The 19798-nt window shown below is 38.0% G+C and overlaps 1 protein-coding gene across 1 annotated transcript in view; it reads right to left on the reverse strand.

Annotated features, from left to right (window-relative positions):
* The window catches only part of itpr3 (inositol 1,4,5-trisphosphate receptor, type 3), a 61687-nt gene that overhangs the window by 28871 nt on the left and 13018 nt on the right, over positions 1–19798 (reverse strand). Inside the window, exons 8-34 of the mRNA XM_052094460.1 lie at positions 19606–19752; positions 18792–18887; positions 18662–18700; positions 18372–18511; positions 18175–18274; positions 16596–16756; positions 16332–16473; positions 16074–16235; positions 14895–15067; positions 12802–12921; positions 12494–12676; positions 12025–12276; positions 10738–10882; positions 10481–10628; positions 7922–8115; positions 7709–7829; positions 7351–7405; positions 7066–7231; positions 5552–5737; positions 5345–5422; positions 4994–5113; positions 4763–4885; positions 2738–2938; positions 2380–2631; positions 698–823; positions 442–567; positions 116–236 (exon numbers count right to left, since the gene is read on the reverse strand). Of these exons, the coding sequence (XP_051950420.1) occupies positions 116–236; positions 442–567; positions 698–823; positions 2380–2631; positions 2738–2938; positions 4763–4885; positions 4994–5113; positions 5345–5422; positions 5552–5737; positions 7066–7231; positions 7351–7405; positions 7709–7829; positions 7922–8115; positions 10481–10628; positions 10738–10882; positions 12025–12276; positions 12494–12676; positions 12802–12921; positions 14895–15067; positions 16074–16235; positions 16332–16473; positions 16596–16756; positions 18175–18274; positions 18372–18511; positions 18662–18700; positions 18792–18887; positions 19606–19752 (3877 nt within the window). The remainder of the gene's footprint in view (positions 1–115; positions 237–441; positions 568–697; positions 824–2379; positions 2632–2737; positions 2939–4762; positions 4886–4993; positions 5114–5344; positions 5423–5551; positions 5738–7065; positions 7232–7350; positions 7406–7708; positions 7830–7921; positions 8116–10480; positions 10629–10737; positions 10883–12024; positions 12277–12493; positions 12677–12801; positions 12922–14894; positions 15068–16073; positions 16236–16331; positions 16474–16595; positions 16757–18174; positions 18275–18371; positions 18512–18661; positions 18701–18791; positions 18888–19605; positions 19753–19798) is intronic.

A 19798-nucleotide genomic window follows, 5' to 3' on the forward strand; every position in this document is an offset into this window, starting at 1 on the left:
TGTCATGTACAGAAACAATGTACTTACAATGTGCAATAATTTATGTAAACAATGAACTTGTGTGCTTCAAACTTGTTTAAATAGGCAAAACTATGTTTAAGGAAGACTGATTTACTCGTCACTGCCAGAGTTCGAATGCAGGCATCTACTTGGACTTTCTGCAGTGGTTGCAACCAGGGACAGTCTAACAGACGCATGGTAGACTGCAGGAGCTGCCTTACTGTGGTGTGATGAGCCTAAATAGGATAAAAACATTAATCCAATGATCCATTAATTAATCAACAGCCAATATCCTTTCCATTTGTATTGTATTACAGTGCTTCTGCATTTACAGGCTACTGAAAGGATGATGAAATCTTTAAACAAATAATAATTAGTGGCATTCACAGACAATGTGGCAGAGAACAGAAATAATACTATGAAAGACTGATGATACTTTACCTCTGTGCTGGTGCTGTTCTCTGAAAATGGAGAGCTGAAGAAGGCATTTATAGTGTCTAAAACCACCTGAATCACGTACTTCTCCAGCACGGGGTCTGACATGTGTCTCTCACGGTTAGAGCACACCTGGAATTTCAATAACACAAAGAGAATCGGATTCAAAGCTCAATGAAGAAATGAAACCCCACTCAGAACAAACAACAATTTCATACAGTACATATTGAAACTCTCTCTCTCTATATATATATATATATACCCTGGCCATATCTGTAGTGAAGTCCTCAAACAGATTCCAGATGTGGTTGCTAGTGTAGATCTCCTTCATTTCCACTTCTGTGTCTACGTAGCAGTGGTTCACAAAGTTAACATAAGCAATTTTCACCTGTAAGATATAGAGGAGTTTCATAACCAAATGCATTAGGCTTTGGCTAGTTTTTAGGTTTAGTCTCCAGAAAATGCATTCATTGGATTTTGAAACTCAAATCAGATGTAATCCTTTAGGATAAGAGAAAACAAAATATTTACATTTCCTAAAAAAAAATACCAGTGCTTGCACAACAGCAAAAAACTGTGGTAATGCTAATGCTAATTCATATGTTAAAATTACAATGACATCAGCGCTGTCAAGGGTGATTTAAAATCTTAAACTTTAATAATTTTCAAAATATTAATAACTGCATTCTTGACCAACACAAAATAGGTATTCTGTTAAAGCTTAGAAGCTCTACTTTACAATGCATGTAAGCATAATCACCAAAACTGAACAAGTGCTTTGAAATTTGCAGACAAATCAGAAGTGTTCTGTTTCGATAATTTTTGTAAAAACATCAAACTCATCAAATAGCCATGCATCATATGTTGTTGGAAAGCTCTCAAAGAGTAAAATACAAACAGCCTATTTGGTTTACTAACAGAAAAATAAAAATAAAGTGAGTAACAGCTAAGTATATGTCTCTGACATCCATGTTTCATGTGAATAAGTGTTGCTCATATGCTGTGTTTTTGCTAATAGCTTCACAAAAAATAATTGGAACATAAAATGCCACATACCACTACTTAGAGGATCAGATGCAATGATGACTCAAATGGCACAGAATGAAACTTATTCTGTGAAATCTCATTACTAAAATTATTTTTTAAGTCATTGTTTTTATATGTGTGATAAGTTCTTCCTTACAATAGCATGTTTTATTTGTTTGGAGAGGCTTTTGGACACTTGGAGACATTTTTGGACACATAAATTAGAGTTGTTCTGCTTGAACTTTTGAATGTCTTGTCGTATCAACACAAAATTTAACTCAGTTACAGGTGACATGAACAAAACAAAAGTTTTTCAGCGCTAACTTATTTACACCCTGATGTAAATAATGTCAAATCAGAAAGAAAAGTACATTTTGCTCATAATTTATCATAATCTAAATCACAAAAAAATGTAAAAGCTTCTTTGAAACCAAACACTTGACCCTCCTTGTTGCAACTTTTTGGCTATCTGTATGCTTTTTAATTACAGAGTTAGTGGAGAGGAGACAGGAAATAACAGGGGAGAAGATTGGGAATAGGATTGGGAAATGACCTCACCACCCGGTACTCAAACTCGGGTCACCCGCAATGCGCCAGCACCACATGTCTTGAGTACAGCCCACTAGGCTACAGCTCTGACTGTTTTCTTTTCTTAATAAGCCTTTAATTTTGGGTATACCACTGAAACAGGAAATCTTTAAAAACACCCTCAGAGCTTAAAGGGTTAATCTTTATTTCTTAAAAAATTATAATGCTTATAAAATCATGCCTAGATAGTATGTCTTCGGCTTATCAAAGTTAATCAGAGGAATTTCAATATACACTTGTGCACACCTTGCAAGCACAGTAATTAAGAATTAAGACATTTTGTGTATACCGTAAGTAGTGAACATTTAATTTTTACCATCAGCCATTTACCTCTGTGATGCAGTCTTCATGAGTGATTACTCTCACCATGTCCTCTAGGGGCAGCAGAGATGTGCACTTAATCTCAGTGTAGACGTTTTTGCCCTCAGCACATGCAGCCAGAAGCTCTACCAGAGAAATGTGATAACGCAGAGCGCTGTTCTCCTGCACCCCCTCCCTTGACTGCGTCATCAGATCCAACATGGTGGCAAATGATGTCTTATCATTGTAGAAGACGACCACATCATCACCAGCACTTGTGAGCTAATAGTGAAGAGAGATGTCATCTCACATCGGTGATGTTTTACACTGTGTATTTACTGAATACTGTGCACTGCAAGATTTCTGTATTTTGGTCACAATCACAAACCTCAGTCATGATCATGTCTTGACATTTCTTCACATATTTGCCCTCGGCCTTAATGATGGTGTGCAGGAAGTTGAGGTACTGAATATGGCGGCCATGTGTGGCCAGGCAGTGGATAAAATGATGCAACACAGACTCACTGATCTCTGAACAGATCTGGTAATTATTACTGAAAATATGCTGCATTGTCTCTGCCTCTAGGAGCTGAGAAAAAAACAAAACAAAGCATGATTTAAGAAGGAATAGAGCAAAGAAAACAACAAAAAGCTGGTGAGACAAGATGAGTGAGAGATGAAAAGAAAAGACATTTAAACTTGTGCTTCTGTGATTACATATCCTGGTACACATTACATTACAGTGGCCCCTAAAGCATTTGGATACTTGAAGCACATTTCAAAATGTATGAAAATCTTTATAGCATTATAAAACAAAGTGTTATTTATTCATTTTAAATAACAAAAGTACAAGCAAACTTTTAAGGTAAAACATTTAATAAAAAAATGTGTTAGGTTTCAAATTATAAAAAATATTAATATATTGTACTATACATAAATGAGCCAAAACATTATGACCACCTGCCTAATATGCTGTTGGTCCTCCATGTGCCGCCAAAACAAGACCCCTGAAGATGCTACAAGACCCCTGAATGTGTCTTGTGGTATCTGGCACCAAGACATTAGCAGCAGATCCTTCAAGTCCAGTAAGTTGCGAGGTGGAGTCGCCGTGGATCGGACTTGTTGGTCCAGAACATCCCACAGATGCTCAATCGGATTGAGATCTGGGGAATTTGGAGGACAGGGCAACAACTCTTCATCATGTTCCTCAAACCAATCCCGAACAGTGTGGCAGGGTGCATTATCATGCTGAAAGAAACCACTGTCATCTCTAACTGCCAATAGGAATACCATTACCATGATGGGTATACCTGGTCTGCAATGATATTAAGGTAGGTGGCACATGAGAGGCCAGACCCAGGGTTTCCCAGCAGAACATTGCCCAGAGCATCACACTCCCTCCATGGCTTCTCGTCTTTACACAGTGCATCCTGGTGCCATCACTTCCCCAGGTAAATGCCGTACATGGCCATCCACATGATGTAAAAGAAAACAGGACTCACTGTACCAGGCGACCTTCTTCCACTGCTCCAAGGTCCACATCTGACGCTAATGTGCCCATTTTAGGCGCTTGGATGTGGACAGGGGTCATCATGGGCACTCTGATCGGTCTGCGGCTATGCACCCCATACGCAGCAGGGTGCAATGCACTGTGTGTTGTGACACATTCCTACCTTAACTAGCATAACATTTTTCTGTGACTTATGCCAAAGTAGTCCTTCTGTCGGTTCGGACAAGATGGAATAGCCTTTGTTGCCCTCGTGCATTAATGAGCTTTGGTTGCCCAATACCCTGTCGACGGTTTGTGGTTTGTCCCTCCTCGGACCACTGTTTGTAGGTACTCACCACTGCTGACCAGGAGTACCCCACAAGCCTTGCCGTTTCAGAGATGCTCTGACCCAATTGTCTGGCCATAACAATTTGGCCCTTGTCAAAAGTTGCTCAGGCCTTTACTTCTGCCCATTTCTCCTGCGTTCAACATGTTGACTACGAGAACTTATTGTTCACGAACCATCGTAACATCTTGACATGTGGCCTTGTTAAGAGATGATCCAAGTTATTCACTTCACCTGTGAGTGGTCATAATGTTTTGGCTCATCAGTGTACATATTGTTTAAAATTAAGACAAAAATTATTTGGACACTTTCTGGATACCAAACCTTGTGGAGCATGTCCATTGTTAATTTGATAAACTACGCGTGTGGTTGCTCTGCTAAGACACCTGTATGAACTTAAATCCTAGACTAAAGACACCTTTGGTTCAAAGTCATTGAAAATCTGTCTCAGAAAAGTGAAGTTAGTATCTTTTGTTTCCAGTTAGATGCCACCTGCATTGATATTGTTTATCAATAGGTCCAGTTGATTTGTGGGGTCACTATTTTTAGTATAAGAGATCCTGTGTGATTGCACTCACCCCAGGGGTAAGAAAGAGGTTAAGATGTTTATGGAGAAGGGCCTGATTCTCCAGATTCCCTGAGCAGAACTTCTGCAGGAACAGGTGTGTGTACTTGATGATCTCCAGCATTTTGGTGTCAGTCTGTTAACAGGAAAATCAAGAGTTTAGTGAGGGATATGACCTGGAAGAGCAGCACCGCTTCATATCTACTACAGATCTTATCTGTGTCACTTCAAAAAGATCACAAACCCGATCATAGGAGATCTGCAACAGTTCCAGCATCACTTTGTGGGCGCTCATGTTCTTCAGTAGCCTTTGTTGCTTCTTAAATACACCTGAACTGCACATTTTATTCAGCCGCTCCAGGATCTAGGGACCAGAAAGAGTTAACACTGGTTTCTTCATTCATTCTATATTTCTGAAGAATTTATGTCTGTCATTCCAACATATTCTAGTGGGGTCCAAAAGTCTGAGACCATTAGTGAAATGCAACTTTCCAGGTCTAAATTAGATTTTGAATCCCAGATTTTCAACGTGGCCTCACCCTTTTGGATCACACTCTTTAAGTACAGTCAGGAGAGAAGTGAACACATTATGAACCTCTTTGACGTTCTGGTAGCTTTCATTGCTCTTTTCCACCTTCTGTTTCTTAGAGATTGTGTCCTCCTCTGGAGGCGGCTGCAAGAGAAAAGAGAAATGAGCCTTCTTTCACCCAATTATTGTGTTATACTCTACACAATGATATAATGCTAAAAGATTGCTGTGCAGTCATAAAGTTCTCCACGGGACACTACAGAGATGCCTCACCTCTACAGGCTCTTTTTTGTCCTTCTTGTCTTTTTTGCCTTTCTTGTCTTTCTTTCCATCTCCCCCAGAGATGCTTTTCTTAATGACCCAAAGCTCTGACTTTTCCACCATGGTGCGCAGAAGATCCAGATCGTTTTTTATGTGTTTGTAGTTGTCTACATCCTGAGTTGAAATGAGGAGCTGGACCTGAGAAGAAAAAAAACCCTCACTGATATCAGCCATTGGCATGTATAAAATTTAATACATATTAGGGCTGGGTAAATAATTTTTTTTCCGATGCATCGCAATCTCGATATCGATTCTTTAAATCCTAAGATCAATCTTAAACTCTATGTGCAACCTTCTACTATGCAAGTAAATCACTTGCATGTTCAACCAAATCTCACACTATGCAACTAAAAGAGTCTATGATTATCCACTGGCTGGTAAATGTTCAGATTTAATTCACCAGTGAATGAGTAGTATATTTGAGAAGGAGTTTTTAGCACAGAGTGTTGACGGTAAAAGTTTTGTTTAACTCATCCAAAGACGAGATCCACAGATCCATATGTCATTGTATAGTGTCTATGTTAATATCCTTTCTGTTTTCTACACTCAGTTGTTGATTAAATACAACAAAGAAATACACATTAAATTATAATTAACATGGATGCGTTAAAGAAATTACTCACGTCTTATCTAGTTATATGCGCTTGACAGTACCGATTAAGCACATGTTCTAGATATCAAAGTAAATACTTATTAATAGTACAAATTATGCAAGAAAACAATACAAATTTAACAAAAACATATGCAACATCATATATGCAATTTCAAGACATTGATGGAATAGACTGAATTTGAAATATTTTTAAAATCTAATATGTGACCAATTTTATGAACTGATCAAATATAATTTGTAAAATGTATATTTTTGATTCGTACCTTGAAGGGTTGTCTAGAAGGTTCCTTTATAATTAAGAGCATTAGTTGAGAGAGAATGTATTTTATATGTAAGCAATATGGACACTGCAACAGAAATCAATATCGAATCAAATCGAGATCGGAATCTGATAGAATCGAAAGCTTGTGAATCGAAAACCTGTATCAGTACCCAGCCGTAATGCATATGCATAAAACAAATGCATATTTCTCTGAAGAGCGATGCAAGATGTCCTGCTATATCAGTGTGATTGCATTATGACCACCAGAGAGAGTGCCCTTGATTTCTGTGGCACAAAATGGCACTGGAAATATTTTTTGAATACTTTTAATTTATCAGCCAATTAAAAGCAGTTTTTAAGAGTTGGCCAGATCACCTTTCACAATTCTAAGTGGCTATTTGTTTATTATTGGTTATTTGTATCATTGATTATCGGTTGTCATTATCATCTCGGAAATTCCATATCTGTGCATTTAAAAAAAAAAAGTTTACACCTGCATTTCGAAAAATCTGAGAATGCTGTGCTTGTCTGGGCACACTTTTTCCCTGTTCAAGCCTGTTTGTGTTTGTTTCAGTGGGCTGTACATTCTACCTGTTTAAAGGTTTGTAGGACTTCCTGTCTTTGACTAAAGTGTTTGAAGAGCAACTGCAAGGCCCCGGATACCAGTGGAGGGTAGTCGTGCATGATGAGGTGGATCAGAACGCGCAGAAACATTCGCCCACCCTCGTCATCTACCTCCAGAATGCTGTTCCCTTTACTGCAGGTTCAGGAAAAGGTCAATAAGATCACAAATGGTAAATATAATCCTAATGATCCATCTTATTTTTTTTTTTATTAATTGAATGAATTAATTGAATGAATTGTCAATTAGCATACCCAATTCCAAACATGGCTTCTGCCTGCTCTCCAATTTGTTGGAGGTTGATGGAAGCTGTTGAATGTAATAACAAATAAAGAAGAATTTAGAAGAATATAAAAACATTTATTGAATAGGAAGATCAATCTTTCAATCAGACATACATTTTTCCTCAATTAAAAAAGTTTTACACAAAGAAATGAGTATTACATTTGAAAAATATGTTTAAAATCACATCCATTTGTATGATGATGAAGACTCATCAGTAATATCAGCCTAAACATAGCCTTATAAAAGCTGTTTTATATATGTATCTGGAAACTCGGTTGCTATACATGCAGCTTGATTACCACTCAAGTCCATTTGAAGAGTAGTTACCCTCATGCTCCGTATAATGTGTTGCATCTGCATCACCCATAGGATAGACCTCTACAAACTCCTTCTTGAAGACGGAGAGTAGGAAGGAGAGGCGATAGTCCAGCCTTACACTGAGAATAAACTAAAGAAAACCAGAAGTTGTTTTAGATGTTTCCAACTATGACAGCACAAAGCAGTTTCTTCACAAACATCTTCATCTATGGAAGTGTCTACCTGTAATATCTCCAGGATCTTCAGTTTGGTGTCCATGACAGTGATGTCCTGTGTGTCAATGCTGTCTTTACTGCCGGCCTGGCTGTCTAAAGCGCCAGGGCGACCAGGGCCGGTAAAAACTGACTGCTTCCTGCTCAGCACCATGGTGGACATCATCTGCCCCATGCCATGGATGGAGCGTCTGACATTCATTCCTTGGAAGAATGATTCAAGATAAAAGAAGCATTTTACTCTCCAATTTTGGAACATTGACAATGTAATTCTAGCAGGATTGGTTCTGTCTTTGTGGATGCAACATAAATTATTAATTAATATAGAGTGGCACCTAAATGTATTCGGACACTTTAATTAATATTCCAGGTTTAATACACGTTGCGCTCAATGGAAAGCATTTGTGGCATAATGTTGATTACCACAAAAAATAACTTTGACTCGCCCCGTCTTCTCTTTTAAAAAAAAAAAAAAGCAAAAATAGTTCTTCTGTTAAAACTTGTGTATTTTTTTAGCTATTGTTTAAATTGTCGTTTTTACGATCGTTTTAGTGTTTACAGCGTTACGCCGTCATGAAAACGAAGTTGTCAAATTGGATATAACTTTACACAAAAGGTTAGTAAGTGATTTAATCACTTAAATCATGTTAACAGGCACATTGTCTTTTGGCTAAACTTTTGAAGTTTTTGAAGTGAGTATTTTAACGTTTATGGACTGGCCCCATTCACTTCCATTGTAAGTGCCTCACTTTAACCCAGATTTTTGCTTTTTTAAAGTAGGGCAGGGAAGGAGGGAAAGTTTTGGTAATCAACTTTATGACACAAATGCTTTTGATTGAGTTTAATTGTACTGAACCTGAAATAGAACCTTTAAGTCACATTTGCACACACGTGTACTTGCAGAGCAACCACAGGTGAGGTTTATCTGTATTTGAACAATATTTATTGTTTATCATTTGAAACCTTTAATTTGAAATTGGAAAACAATTTCTGATTAACAGTTTTTACTTTTGCTTCACAATGATCAAGGACTGAGTCCATCAAAAGATAAAAGTGTCCACCCAATATTATATCATGAGGGGTAAAATCAAACCCCGAACTTTCCTTAGAAAAAAAAAAAAACAGAAAAAATAAATAGTGCACATTAACCCAGCGCACGACAGTGCCAACTGGCATCCGTCCCTCCAAACTCAAACTGTTCAGGTATGCCTATGAGAACCCCCATGACAACTTTGCCGTCGGATAGCTCAAGTCCAGTGTATCTATACACATTTTGTGAGACAGAATTACACAGCATAAGATAATCTATAAAACAAACTCCAGCCGCTAGGCGGAACCAGCTCAAAAAAGAACGTGCAGATTCTTCAAACATTCAAACGAATGTTCATTGAGCTGGTCCTCCCAGCTGCAACGTGAGCACCACAACATGACCCACTCACTCCATTGATTTCATGAAGGACATCACTTTCTAGGGACCTGTGAATGTTTACCTTAGCATCTATTCTCAATTTGGCCGGGAACGTCAGCGCAAAAGCGGCCTTCCGTTGATATAAAAGTTTCTTGCATTCCTTGAATCAATCACGTTTCTCACTTGTCGAATTAACAAAGTCTAGGAACAAGAAAATGCTGTGGTTCTTACAAGAATAACTTCCTTTATTCTCGCCTCACGTAACACATGATCTTTATCGGATGATCTCAGAAAATTGGCAAGAATTGTTTGGGGCCTGTCTCTCTCAGTGGATAGCCGAGCTGGAACCCTGTGAGCTCACTCAATTTCCATCTTATGGCCTGCTATGCCGAGCAGACTCGGAAAGAGCCCGTCCAGGAATTCCACCATATTCTGTCCCTCCACTCCCTCCGGGACTCCCACGATATGGACGTTATTCTGCCAGCTATATTTTCCATGTTCTCAAACTTCTCCCAGACATACTCCAAATCCACCTTGGTCACTAGCAGATTAGCTGTTAATTCCCTCTCCGATGACTCCATATAACCGATCCGTTTCTCGACATCCCCCACTCTTGTGACAACATCAATAAAGTTTGCCTCCATGGCAGTGATCGATCAACACATAACAGCAAGATCCTCCAAGTCAGCAACGACCTTCGTCAGCATTACCGACATGTTCAACATCTCTTGCCACATTTCCCGCATCTCTCCGACCAAATTGACTCCCTTGTCCGCAGCCTGCTCAGGGGTGACAGCCTAAGCACATAAGTGTCTTTTAATGTCTCCAGAGCCCAAGTAATGTTGAATTCTTTGACATACAGTCCTCCTAGAACAGCTATGGAATAGAGTGTATCGAATCTCATTGGTTTATGTCATAAAAAGGTATTAAAATTAGCTAAGTGCGCAGAGCTCGCCGTTCACACGTCCGATCCTCGATGGCGTCACGTGACTCAGAAATTTGAAAACTATTTCAAATTAATTCTATATTGCAATGACATTCAGACATTTGTAAGTGTAATTTAGGTGTCTGAATACTTTTTGGGGCCGCTGTAAATCTGAACTGCATAAAATATTGTATGAATTGAATTATTGTATGAAATATTGTATGAAAAATACATACCACTGCCATCATCACTACTAAACATGGGATTGATGGCAGCAGGGTTCGGAGTGCAGTCTATGATTCCCAGGAGAGTGCGAGTCAATCTCAGGAGCTCGAAAAAACTGTAGAACCCAAAGTAGATGAGATGCCTCGCCAAGCTCACCACCTACATAACAAGGTCAATCAAGCACCTTAAAATACATATAGTGTCATTTGGGAATGTTAGAGTTAAAAAAGCATGTTGTCTTATTTGAAAACAATATATAAAACTGTACCTCATATGTTAGCTTGTTCTTCTCCTCATTGGCAAAAGGCAGGTCATCGTTGAGAACATTGTTGAGGTACTCCTCCATAAAAGCCATTGTATTGGCAAACTTGTTCTTTTTATTGTCTCTTGAATAGTCCATGTGAGAATCATAACTAGAAAAAAATTGCAAATAACAGGATTACCGGATTAAATAGTGACTTTATACTCTATGCCAGTGTGGTACTACATGGGGTGCGTCAATTATTGTTAGATATCAAATACATTTTTTGTGAAACAATTACAGTAAAGGAATACAGTAGTTCACCCAAAAATGAAATTCTCTCATCATTTACTCACCCTCATACCATACCAGATGTGTATGACTTTCTTTCTTCTGCTGAACACAAAGATTTTTAGAAGAATATTTCAGCTCTGTAGGTCCATACAATGCAAGAAAATGGGTACCACAATCTTGAAGCTATAAATAGCTCATAAATGCAGCATAGAAGTAATCCATATAACTCCAGTGGTTAGATCATTATCTTCAGAAGGGACACGATATGTGTGGGAGAGAATTAAATAAACATGTAAGCCCATTTTTACTATCAATATCCACTTTCACATTTTTCTTAATTAGTTTTTGGCAATTCATATTCTTTGTGCATATTGCCATCTACTGGGCAGGGATTTATAGAAAAAACACTTAATTATAGATCTGTTTCTCATCCACACCTATCATATCGCTTCTGAAGATAGATTTAAACACTGGAGCGTCAAAGATTTGGTAACCATTCACTTGCATTGTGAGGACCTACAGAACTGAGATATTGTTCTAAAAATCTTTGTGTTGAGCAGAAGAGAGAAAGTCATACATATATGTGATGATATGAGGGTGAGTAAATGATGAGAGAATTTTTGTTTTTTGGCAAAATAAGTTGTATTTTACAAGCAAAAATAAAGTTTTTAAGTGCCCATCTAAATGTTTTACTGACCCTCCTACAATAAAACGGTCTAGTTGACCCAAACATTAAATCTGCGGTCATTTTCTCACCCTCATGTCATTCAAAACCCTTGATTATCTTTCTTAAATAGAACACAATAGGAGAAATTTGAAGAATGTTTCTCTTTTCTTCCACACAATGAAAGTGACTTAGGCTGTCAGTCCCTAACATCTTCTTTCGTGTTCCACAGAACAAACTAAAATGGGTTACTTTTACATGACATTTTACATATGAGTGTAAACTGTCTTTACAAAGCTGTGTATCCTAAGAAAAAAAAAAAAATGATAGGTGAAGGAGTGGGTATGTTAACACACTCTTTGATGCTGATAGAGATGGGGATCTCTGCCCACAAGCGAGCAAACTTGATGGGTGTCACAAGCTCCTGAGGGTCACAGTCAACATGTGCATGTAGCATGAGTCTACAGAAAGATGCCCGCAGATCAAAGGGAAGTGTCTCATCCATCATACAGAGCGAGATCAGCTCCACATCCAGCTGCTTTGAGATCTCATCTATGGCCAGATACTGCCGATCAAAACACATTCGTGCAAACAGCTTGAGCTGGTACCTGGAGAGAAACAATATTTTTAAAGTAATGTAACTTCTGGCACTGTCCAGGAATAATATGTAAGGGATAACATAAAGCTAGTTGGACATTATCGCAAAATAGGCATTACATAAAAATATTCATGCTCAATGCTGTGATCCATTGGGATCAAGTATTCCAGGGAGCCATGTAATAAGCTCTTTTTTAGAAGCTCTTTGTTATTTCTCTTTTCCAGTACCTGTAATAAGTTAGCACATTTTCATCATGCACATTTCCTTGACGGGCCTCTTGGGCAAGCTGCCGAATGCTCTTCTCATGTGTCTCATTTGCCTTATCAGACCAGATCAGCCAAACTTCATCATCCTCTACAAACTCTTCCAGGTACTCAGTAGTGTGCTGAACCTCTTTAGGGGCTCGTCGCCTTCATTAACACAAAAAATCATATACAAAAGCACACCACACAATATAGACATACACACAAGCAGAATAACAGCTTCTTTGTTGCCCAGGTATGATATTGCAATTGTTGTAGACTTGTCAACTTACTCTGTTTTCATGAGAATATCCTGGTTCTTGGCGTCCAGCACACACTTGCAGATTAGCTCTTGAGTCACTGCAATCGCAACATTATTGGACACACAGAGGTCTGAAAGATAGTCCAGAAACCTAGAAACCAAAACATACACTGTATGGAATAGTATTCACAGACAATCAGATTTGGAAATGTCATATTGTTAGCCCAATCTCATGAACATTACGAGACCATGGTAACATTTTTGCAAAACAAAATTACGTGCTTAATTACACGTTTCACTGCAGTTTCCCAGTGGGGGGTGCCAAAAGCAGAAATGGTGTCAAAATCAGGCAAGGTTTAAAAAGGTGAATGCTATGGAATGTATTATGTGCCATTGGGATTTGAACTTGCATTTTAGGACTTCAATTTGACCATGTTACAACTTACTGATAAAAACAAGAATGAACTAACTTCCTGATGTGATATTCAAAATTTAAATGTATGGCAAAGTGGACGCCCAAATTTCTAACCATCTGCAGAATATTCTGGACCACCTGTCTAAGTGCTGACTCAATCTGTCTTTTTTTTTAATCATGACCGATTATGACAACTCCTGTTTTATCAGTATTTAACTGCAGAAATGTACATGCCATCCCATTTGTTATATCTGCTAAACACATTGAAGAACATTTAAACTAGATAGATCATTGGGATTCAAAGACAAGTATAACTGTAGGTCATCTGCATAGCAATGAAAATGTATATTGAATTTGTATTTTCAACTCACAGAACCAAGAGGTAACATATATAGAGAAAACAAAATTGGCCCTAACAAGGATCCTTGCGGAAACACCACAATACTTCTTTGAAGAGGAAGACATCTCATCTCCAACAGACACTACAAAATTCCTATTTGACAAATAAGAAAGAAACCAGTCTAAAGCCACCCCATATATTCCCACCCATCTCTTTACTGTATCAGAAAAGACTTAATGATCAACTGTATTAAATGCTGCAGTTAAATCAAGCAACACTAAAACGGAGCACTCTCCAGCATCCTCCGCCATCAATAAGTAATTGGTGATTTTTTTGTGTACTGTGATTTTCACTAATATCTGACAAAAAATATTGTTAGAAGAATATCTCATCTCTGTACGTCCTTATAATGCAAGTGAATGGTGGCCATAACTCTTGAGGTCCAAAAAGCACATAAAGGCAGCATAACAGTTATCCATTCAACTCCAGGGGTTAAATCCATTTCTTCAGAAGCAATATGATAGGTATGGGTAAAAAACAGATAAATATTTAGGTCCTTCTTTAACATAAATTCTCCTCCCTGTCCAGAAGGTGGTGATATGCACAAAGAATGTGAATCACCAAAAACAAAAGTAGAAGAATGTGAAAGTTAAAGTCAAGTCAAGTCAAGTCAATTTTATTTGTATAGCGCTTTTCACAACACACATCGTTTCAAAGCAGCTTTACAGAATATCAGCATTAACAGATGATAAAACTGTAATGTCTATAAAGTCGATTAATCATCATTGTGTAATTTAGATAAAATACGATTTTTAATAGTGTTTAAAAATAATTAAATGATAATTGTATTAATAACCCCAGTGAGCAAGCTGTAGGCGACTGTGGCAAGGAACACAAAACTCCATAAGATGTAGATTAATGGAGAAAAATAACATAAAAGTGGAGATTGATAGTAAAAAAGCACTGTTTCTGTTTCTCACCCACACCTATCATATGGGAGTCATATGGATTACTTTTATGCTGCCTTTATATGCTTTTTGGATCTTCAAAGTTTTGTCCACCATTCAATTGCGTTGTATGGACCTACAGAGCTGAAATATTCTTCTAAAAATCTTTGAGTTCTGCAGAAGAAAGTTATACACATCTGGTATGGAATAAGGGTGATTATATGATTAGATAATTTAAATATTTGGGTGAACTATCCCTTTAAGAACTAAGCTTATTGTAATGTGCTCCACTCAAACCAATTTGCATTAAATGCATAGTTAATTTGTGTAATATATGACATAGCTGGAGCAAACAGTGTTTATTTCAGTGGCAGTAATTGAAAATTACTCACAATAATGGTTAATGGCATGGAAAGACTGACCTTGGCTCCCTGTTCCTCCGCACAAGACTGACGAAGGTCTCCACTTCAGTCTTGGTTATGTGTTTCTCCAGCAGCTTGCGGTTGTTGTGTAGCAGGGCTGTGATGGTGTCCTCAGCCAGAATATCATAGCCAATCTGAGACTGCATCATTCCAAACTGTTTGGCTATGTCCTCCTGTAAGACAGCAGAGAGGGGGAGGAAATGACAGGTATTACAACAGATGGATTGATCAGCCCTTCTCTTTGAATGTTTTCCTGTAGCTCTTCCAGTGTGACAAATTCTGAACATCATCACCTTAACATATCAATGTTTTACTGACAATATCTTCAGGTTGAAAATGTATTCTCAACCAGTCTTGAGCACCTGTGTAATACACTAGGAGTCACAAGTTTGGACACATCTACTTGTTCTTTATTATTACTATTTTCCATAAAATTACATACATTTTATAATGAAAGTAAAGCCATTAAAGCTTTGAAATAGCATTCACAGAAGAGTGGGAATTACATAATGACCAAAAATGGTAAACAAATCAAAACTATCTTATATTTTAATAGTCATCCTTTCCATAGATCACAGCTCTGCACACTCTGGGCAACTTCATGAGGCATCCATATATCCATGTAAACAGTATTGAAGTAGTTCCCATGTATGCTGGGCACTTGTTGGCTGCTTTTCCTTCAATATCTATTCCAACGCATCCATTTCAAAAACATTTTTACATTTTAGCTGAAGTATGTAATTTCTGCCACACTAGCACAACCGGACAGAATTGCAAAAATAAACAATTTATTCAAAACTCATCTACTGTTGTTCAGATAGTCCCGCCCCAACTTACACCATTGGTTGAGTAACGTTGTGGGGTAGGTCACTCAAAACAAACACAGGATTTTTTGTAGTGCTACACAAACACAGTGTTTACAATTTTTGAGGAACTTTACCTGCGAATGGCTTATATTTGTTTCTGCATATTAAGCTGGGATAGAAGAAAGTATTTTAACACTGAAAAAGTTACATAATTCAGCTATAAAATGCAGTTTTTGGAGACACAATTTATAATTGTCCTAAAATTTATTTTAAGCATTTAAACATAAGCATTTAGAACAATTGCTTTTTTTATATCATAGGAAATAAGAGTGTTCAAACGTTTTACTGGGTGTATCTGACATGGTCGAAGTACCTGATTCTTACGGTAGTCTTCCTGCGAGTGCCGCAGCACCCTGTAGCACAATCGTAGCATGTACTGATAGGGAGCATTCTTCTGATCAGACAGCTCTTCCAACCTCAACAGTGGAGGCTCTGTTCCTCTCTCTTTAAATGGGGTCTTAATGATCCCAAATATCTAAAAAGATGATGAGATATCAAGGGAATGTGGATTACATAATATGTCTAGATTATTGTGAAACCTTGATTATTTGACAATTTGTAAAAATCAGACCTGTTTGAGAATGTTCTGTTCTCTCATGAGCTTCTGTCTCTCTCTGTTGGGCTTGTTCATCGTCACTTCCAGGGCAGGCTGGCCATTGTTAGACTGGTCCACAACAAAGAAAACTACATCTTCCAGCAGTTTAATGGCATACCTGTGCATAGAGAGGCAACACAAAGCTCTAACAGCAGGTTCTGCAACAGGTTTACTTTACAAACACTTACACAGTAATTCCACATTCATCAAAGACATTTGGGTGTGTCTTATCAACTCTACCTTCTATCATTAGGGCTGGGGAAACCAACATTGAACTTTTCAACCACGGTGCTCAACATCAGGCTGGCATCATTAGCAAAGTCTAAATCTCTTATCTCCATGACTGGCACGGAGACAATGGCAAAAGCTTCCTTGTCTTCTTTTGTGGGGCAGGTGCCCAGCTACAGGAGGAGAAGATATGTAGAGAAGATGAAACTCAACACTAGGGCTGAACACTAAACTGTTCATATACAATTTAAAAAAGATAATATGATACACAATGGACCCTTTCACATTTCTGTGTTTGGAACACATAAGTAAACTATAGCGGGGTAATCGTATAGAGGCAAATGGGAGACCACAACATATATTTTATTTCCCATTTCCCATTAGCTCCAACAGGTAAAGAATAACTCCACTATTACATTTCCATGACTTTCTAAAAGAGAGAAAAAAACAAAGTGGTGGATTACAGCAGTCAGAAAAGAGAAAGATGCCAAATTTACAGGCAATGCCTCAGTAAAGATTTTTTTTTATTATTATGAATTCAGTAAGTACTTTATCAGCCAAATTATAGTGATATAAATTTACATTAAATAATACAAAATCAAAAAATAATAAAAGACAGTTTGTAAGATTCACCCTGCTAAATTAAGGCAGAAATGCTTCACCACAGACTGTGAAATGCTTCCATATTTACAAAATGAAGAGTAACAAAAAAAAACTCTAAATACATACAAATATTTTTTTAAATAGTTTCAATAAAAGATTTAATGATGAAACCCAAAAGATTTAAGAAAATACATATAATTATGTTTTAACTCTACTTAAGTCTGAATGAAAGTCCACATTTGAAATGTATTAATAATTTATAAATGAAAAAGAAACATTCAAAGAAGTTAAAGTGATAGTTCACCCAAAAATGATTTAACCTCATGCCAGTTCAGATGTGTATTACATTCTTTCTTCTGCAGAACACAAACAAACATTTTTGAAAAAGATCTCAGCTCTGTTGGTCTGTGGAGCTTCACATAGAGGAAGCATAAAAGTAATCCATATTATTCCAGTGGCTTAATCCATGTCTTCTGAAGGGATCCAATCAGTTTTGGGTGAGAACACACCAAAATGTAACAAATTTTTCTCAATATAAAGCTCGATTACACTTCCTAGCGCCATTTAGCGCTATGCACATGCATCGAGCACAAGAAAGTATAATCAAGCTTTAAATCCTGATCATGGCCTAGAGACTGCAATGGCAAGATGTACAGTGATAATTGAGTTATATTTTGGTCTGTTGTCACCCAAAACCGATTGGATCGCTTCAGAAGACATGGATTAAACCACTGAAATCATATGGATTGTTTTTATGCTTTCTTTGTGCTTTTTGGAGCTTCAAAGTTTTGGTCACCATTCACTTGCACTGTATGGACCTACAAAGCAGAGATATTCTCCTAAAAATCTGTATCTTTGTGTTCTGTAAAAGAAAGAAAGTCACACATCTGGGATGGCATGATGGGGATTAAATGATGTGAGAATTGTCATTTTTGTGTGAACTATGCCTATAAGGTTAGACTTATTGGAGAAATAGTCAATTTCTCACCATTAATCGAATGGGCCTCTCCTCATCAATGTCAATGGGAATGTTGGTGCTTTGGATCCAAGTGTTTGTGCACAGGTGACGGAATCGAACATAAGAATTTCTGTTGGCAAGAGCAGATAAAGGTAGGAGGTTACATCAACAAGCTTTTCGCATAACAGAGTGTGGAAAAAGACAGTGACAAATGCATATTTGAATACCTTGGCACAAATGAATCGGTCTTCTGTAGTGTAGTGGGGTCCAGCTCAAACAAAGAGGCAATATCATTCCCATGAGGCACCGCGACTAGTTTATACTTGATCCTCTCACCGAGGCTTCGCTTGATGCGGCTACTATTCAACTATTGAAAAAGCACCATTCATAGACACTCTCAGAGAGACAGGCTCACGCATATACAGTATACCAGACTTTTTTTTTTTTTTATTACTTAATATAAGTGTAATATGCGTCTTATATAACAATTCATTCAGAATATGCCATTTTAAACTACCTCTATTTCACTGATGTTTTCTCTGTAGCCTGGATTCTCCTGCCACACAAACAAAAACATCAAGACATTTTTATATCCATCATATTTAGATTATTTTAGCATATTTCAATGATTATATTGACAGTATTACCTCAGCAGCAAGATAGTTGCCTGTGGCCAAATGTTTAAATCGGTAGAGGCTGTTCCAATGGCCTGCTCCCCCTCGACAGGGATCATGATGCACCACCTACATATAACAAGCAAACAATCCGTCTTCACATAAAGAATTGTTTGACATTCTAAATACTACAAAATAAACAAAAGGACTGTGTAAAAAAAAAAACACCACCTCTAATTAACAATTAACTTTTTTAGGAATGATTTCTAATTCAAATGTATTTTTTTGTAGCAACAATTTTTTTTACCTTTTTTTCTGATTTTATCCCCTTTTTCTCCCCATTTTGGAATGCCCAATTCCCAATGCGCTCTAAGTCCTCGTGGTGGATTAGTGACTTGCCTCAATCCGGGTGGCAGAGGACGAATCTCAGTTGCCTCCGCGTCTGAGACCGTCAACCTGCGCATCTTATCACGTGGCTTGATGAGCACAATACTGCGGAGACATAGCGCGTGTGGAGGCTCATGCTACTCTCCGCATCCACGCACAACTCGCCATGCGCCCCACCGAGAGCTGACCAAAATATAGCCACCATGAGGGTGTTACCCCATGTGACTCAACCCTCCCTAGCAACCGGGCCAATTTGGTTGCTTAGGAGACCTGGCTGGGGTCACTCAGCACACCCTGGATTCGAACTCACGACTCCAGGTGTGGTAGTAAGCATCTTTACTTGCTGAGATAGAAAGGCCCCACATTTTTATTACTTTTGAGAATTTACCCACACTTCCATAAACAAATTCTACTATTAACTGCAGCTCGGCTCACAGGTCTATGTACAGGGTGTTCTTACCTCCACTTCCCATAAAGCATTGGAACTGGTGGCTGAAGTAGCAGACTGGCGTAGAGTCGTGCGCAAGAATACGTGCAGATTAGATTTGTACTCATCGCAGGTCAAAAACTTCTCCTGTTCTGCATGGAAAAGCCTCACCACATCCCCCTATTCAAGGACATCATACAAAATGGGTCACCATGACATCAACTGT

The sequence above is a fragment of the Xyrauchen texanus genome, chromosome 27 (assembly GCF_025860055.1).
Source record: "Xyrauchen texanus isolate HMW12.3.18 chromosome 27, RBS_HiC_50CHRs, whole genome shotgun sequence".
NCBI classification, from domain to species: domain Eukaryota; kingdom Metazoa; phylum Chordata; class Actinopteri; order Cypriniformes; family Catostomidae; genus Xyrauchen; species Xyrauchen texanus.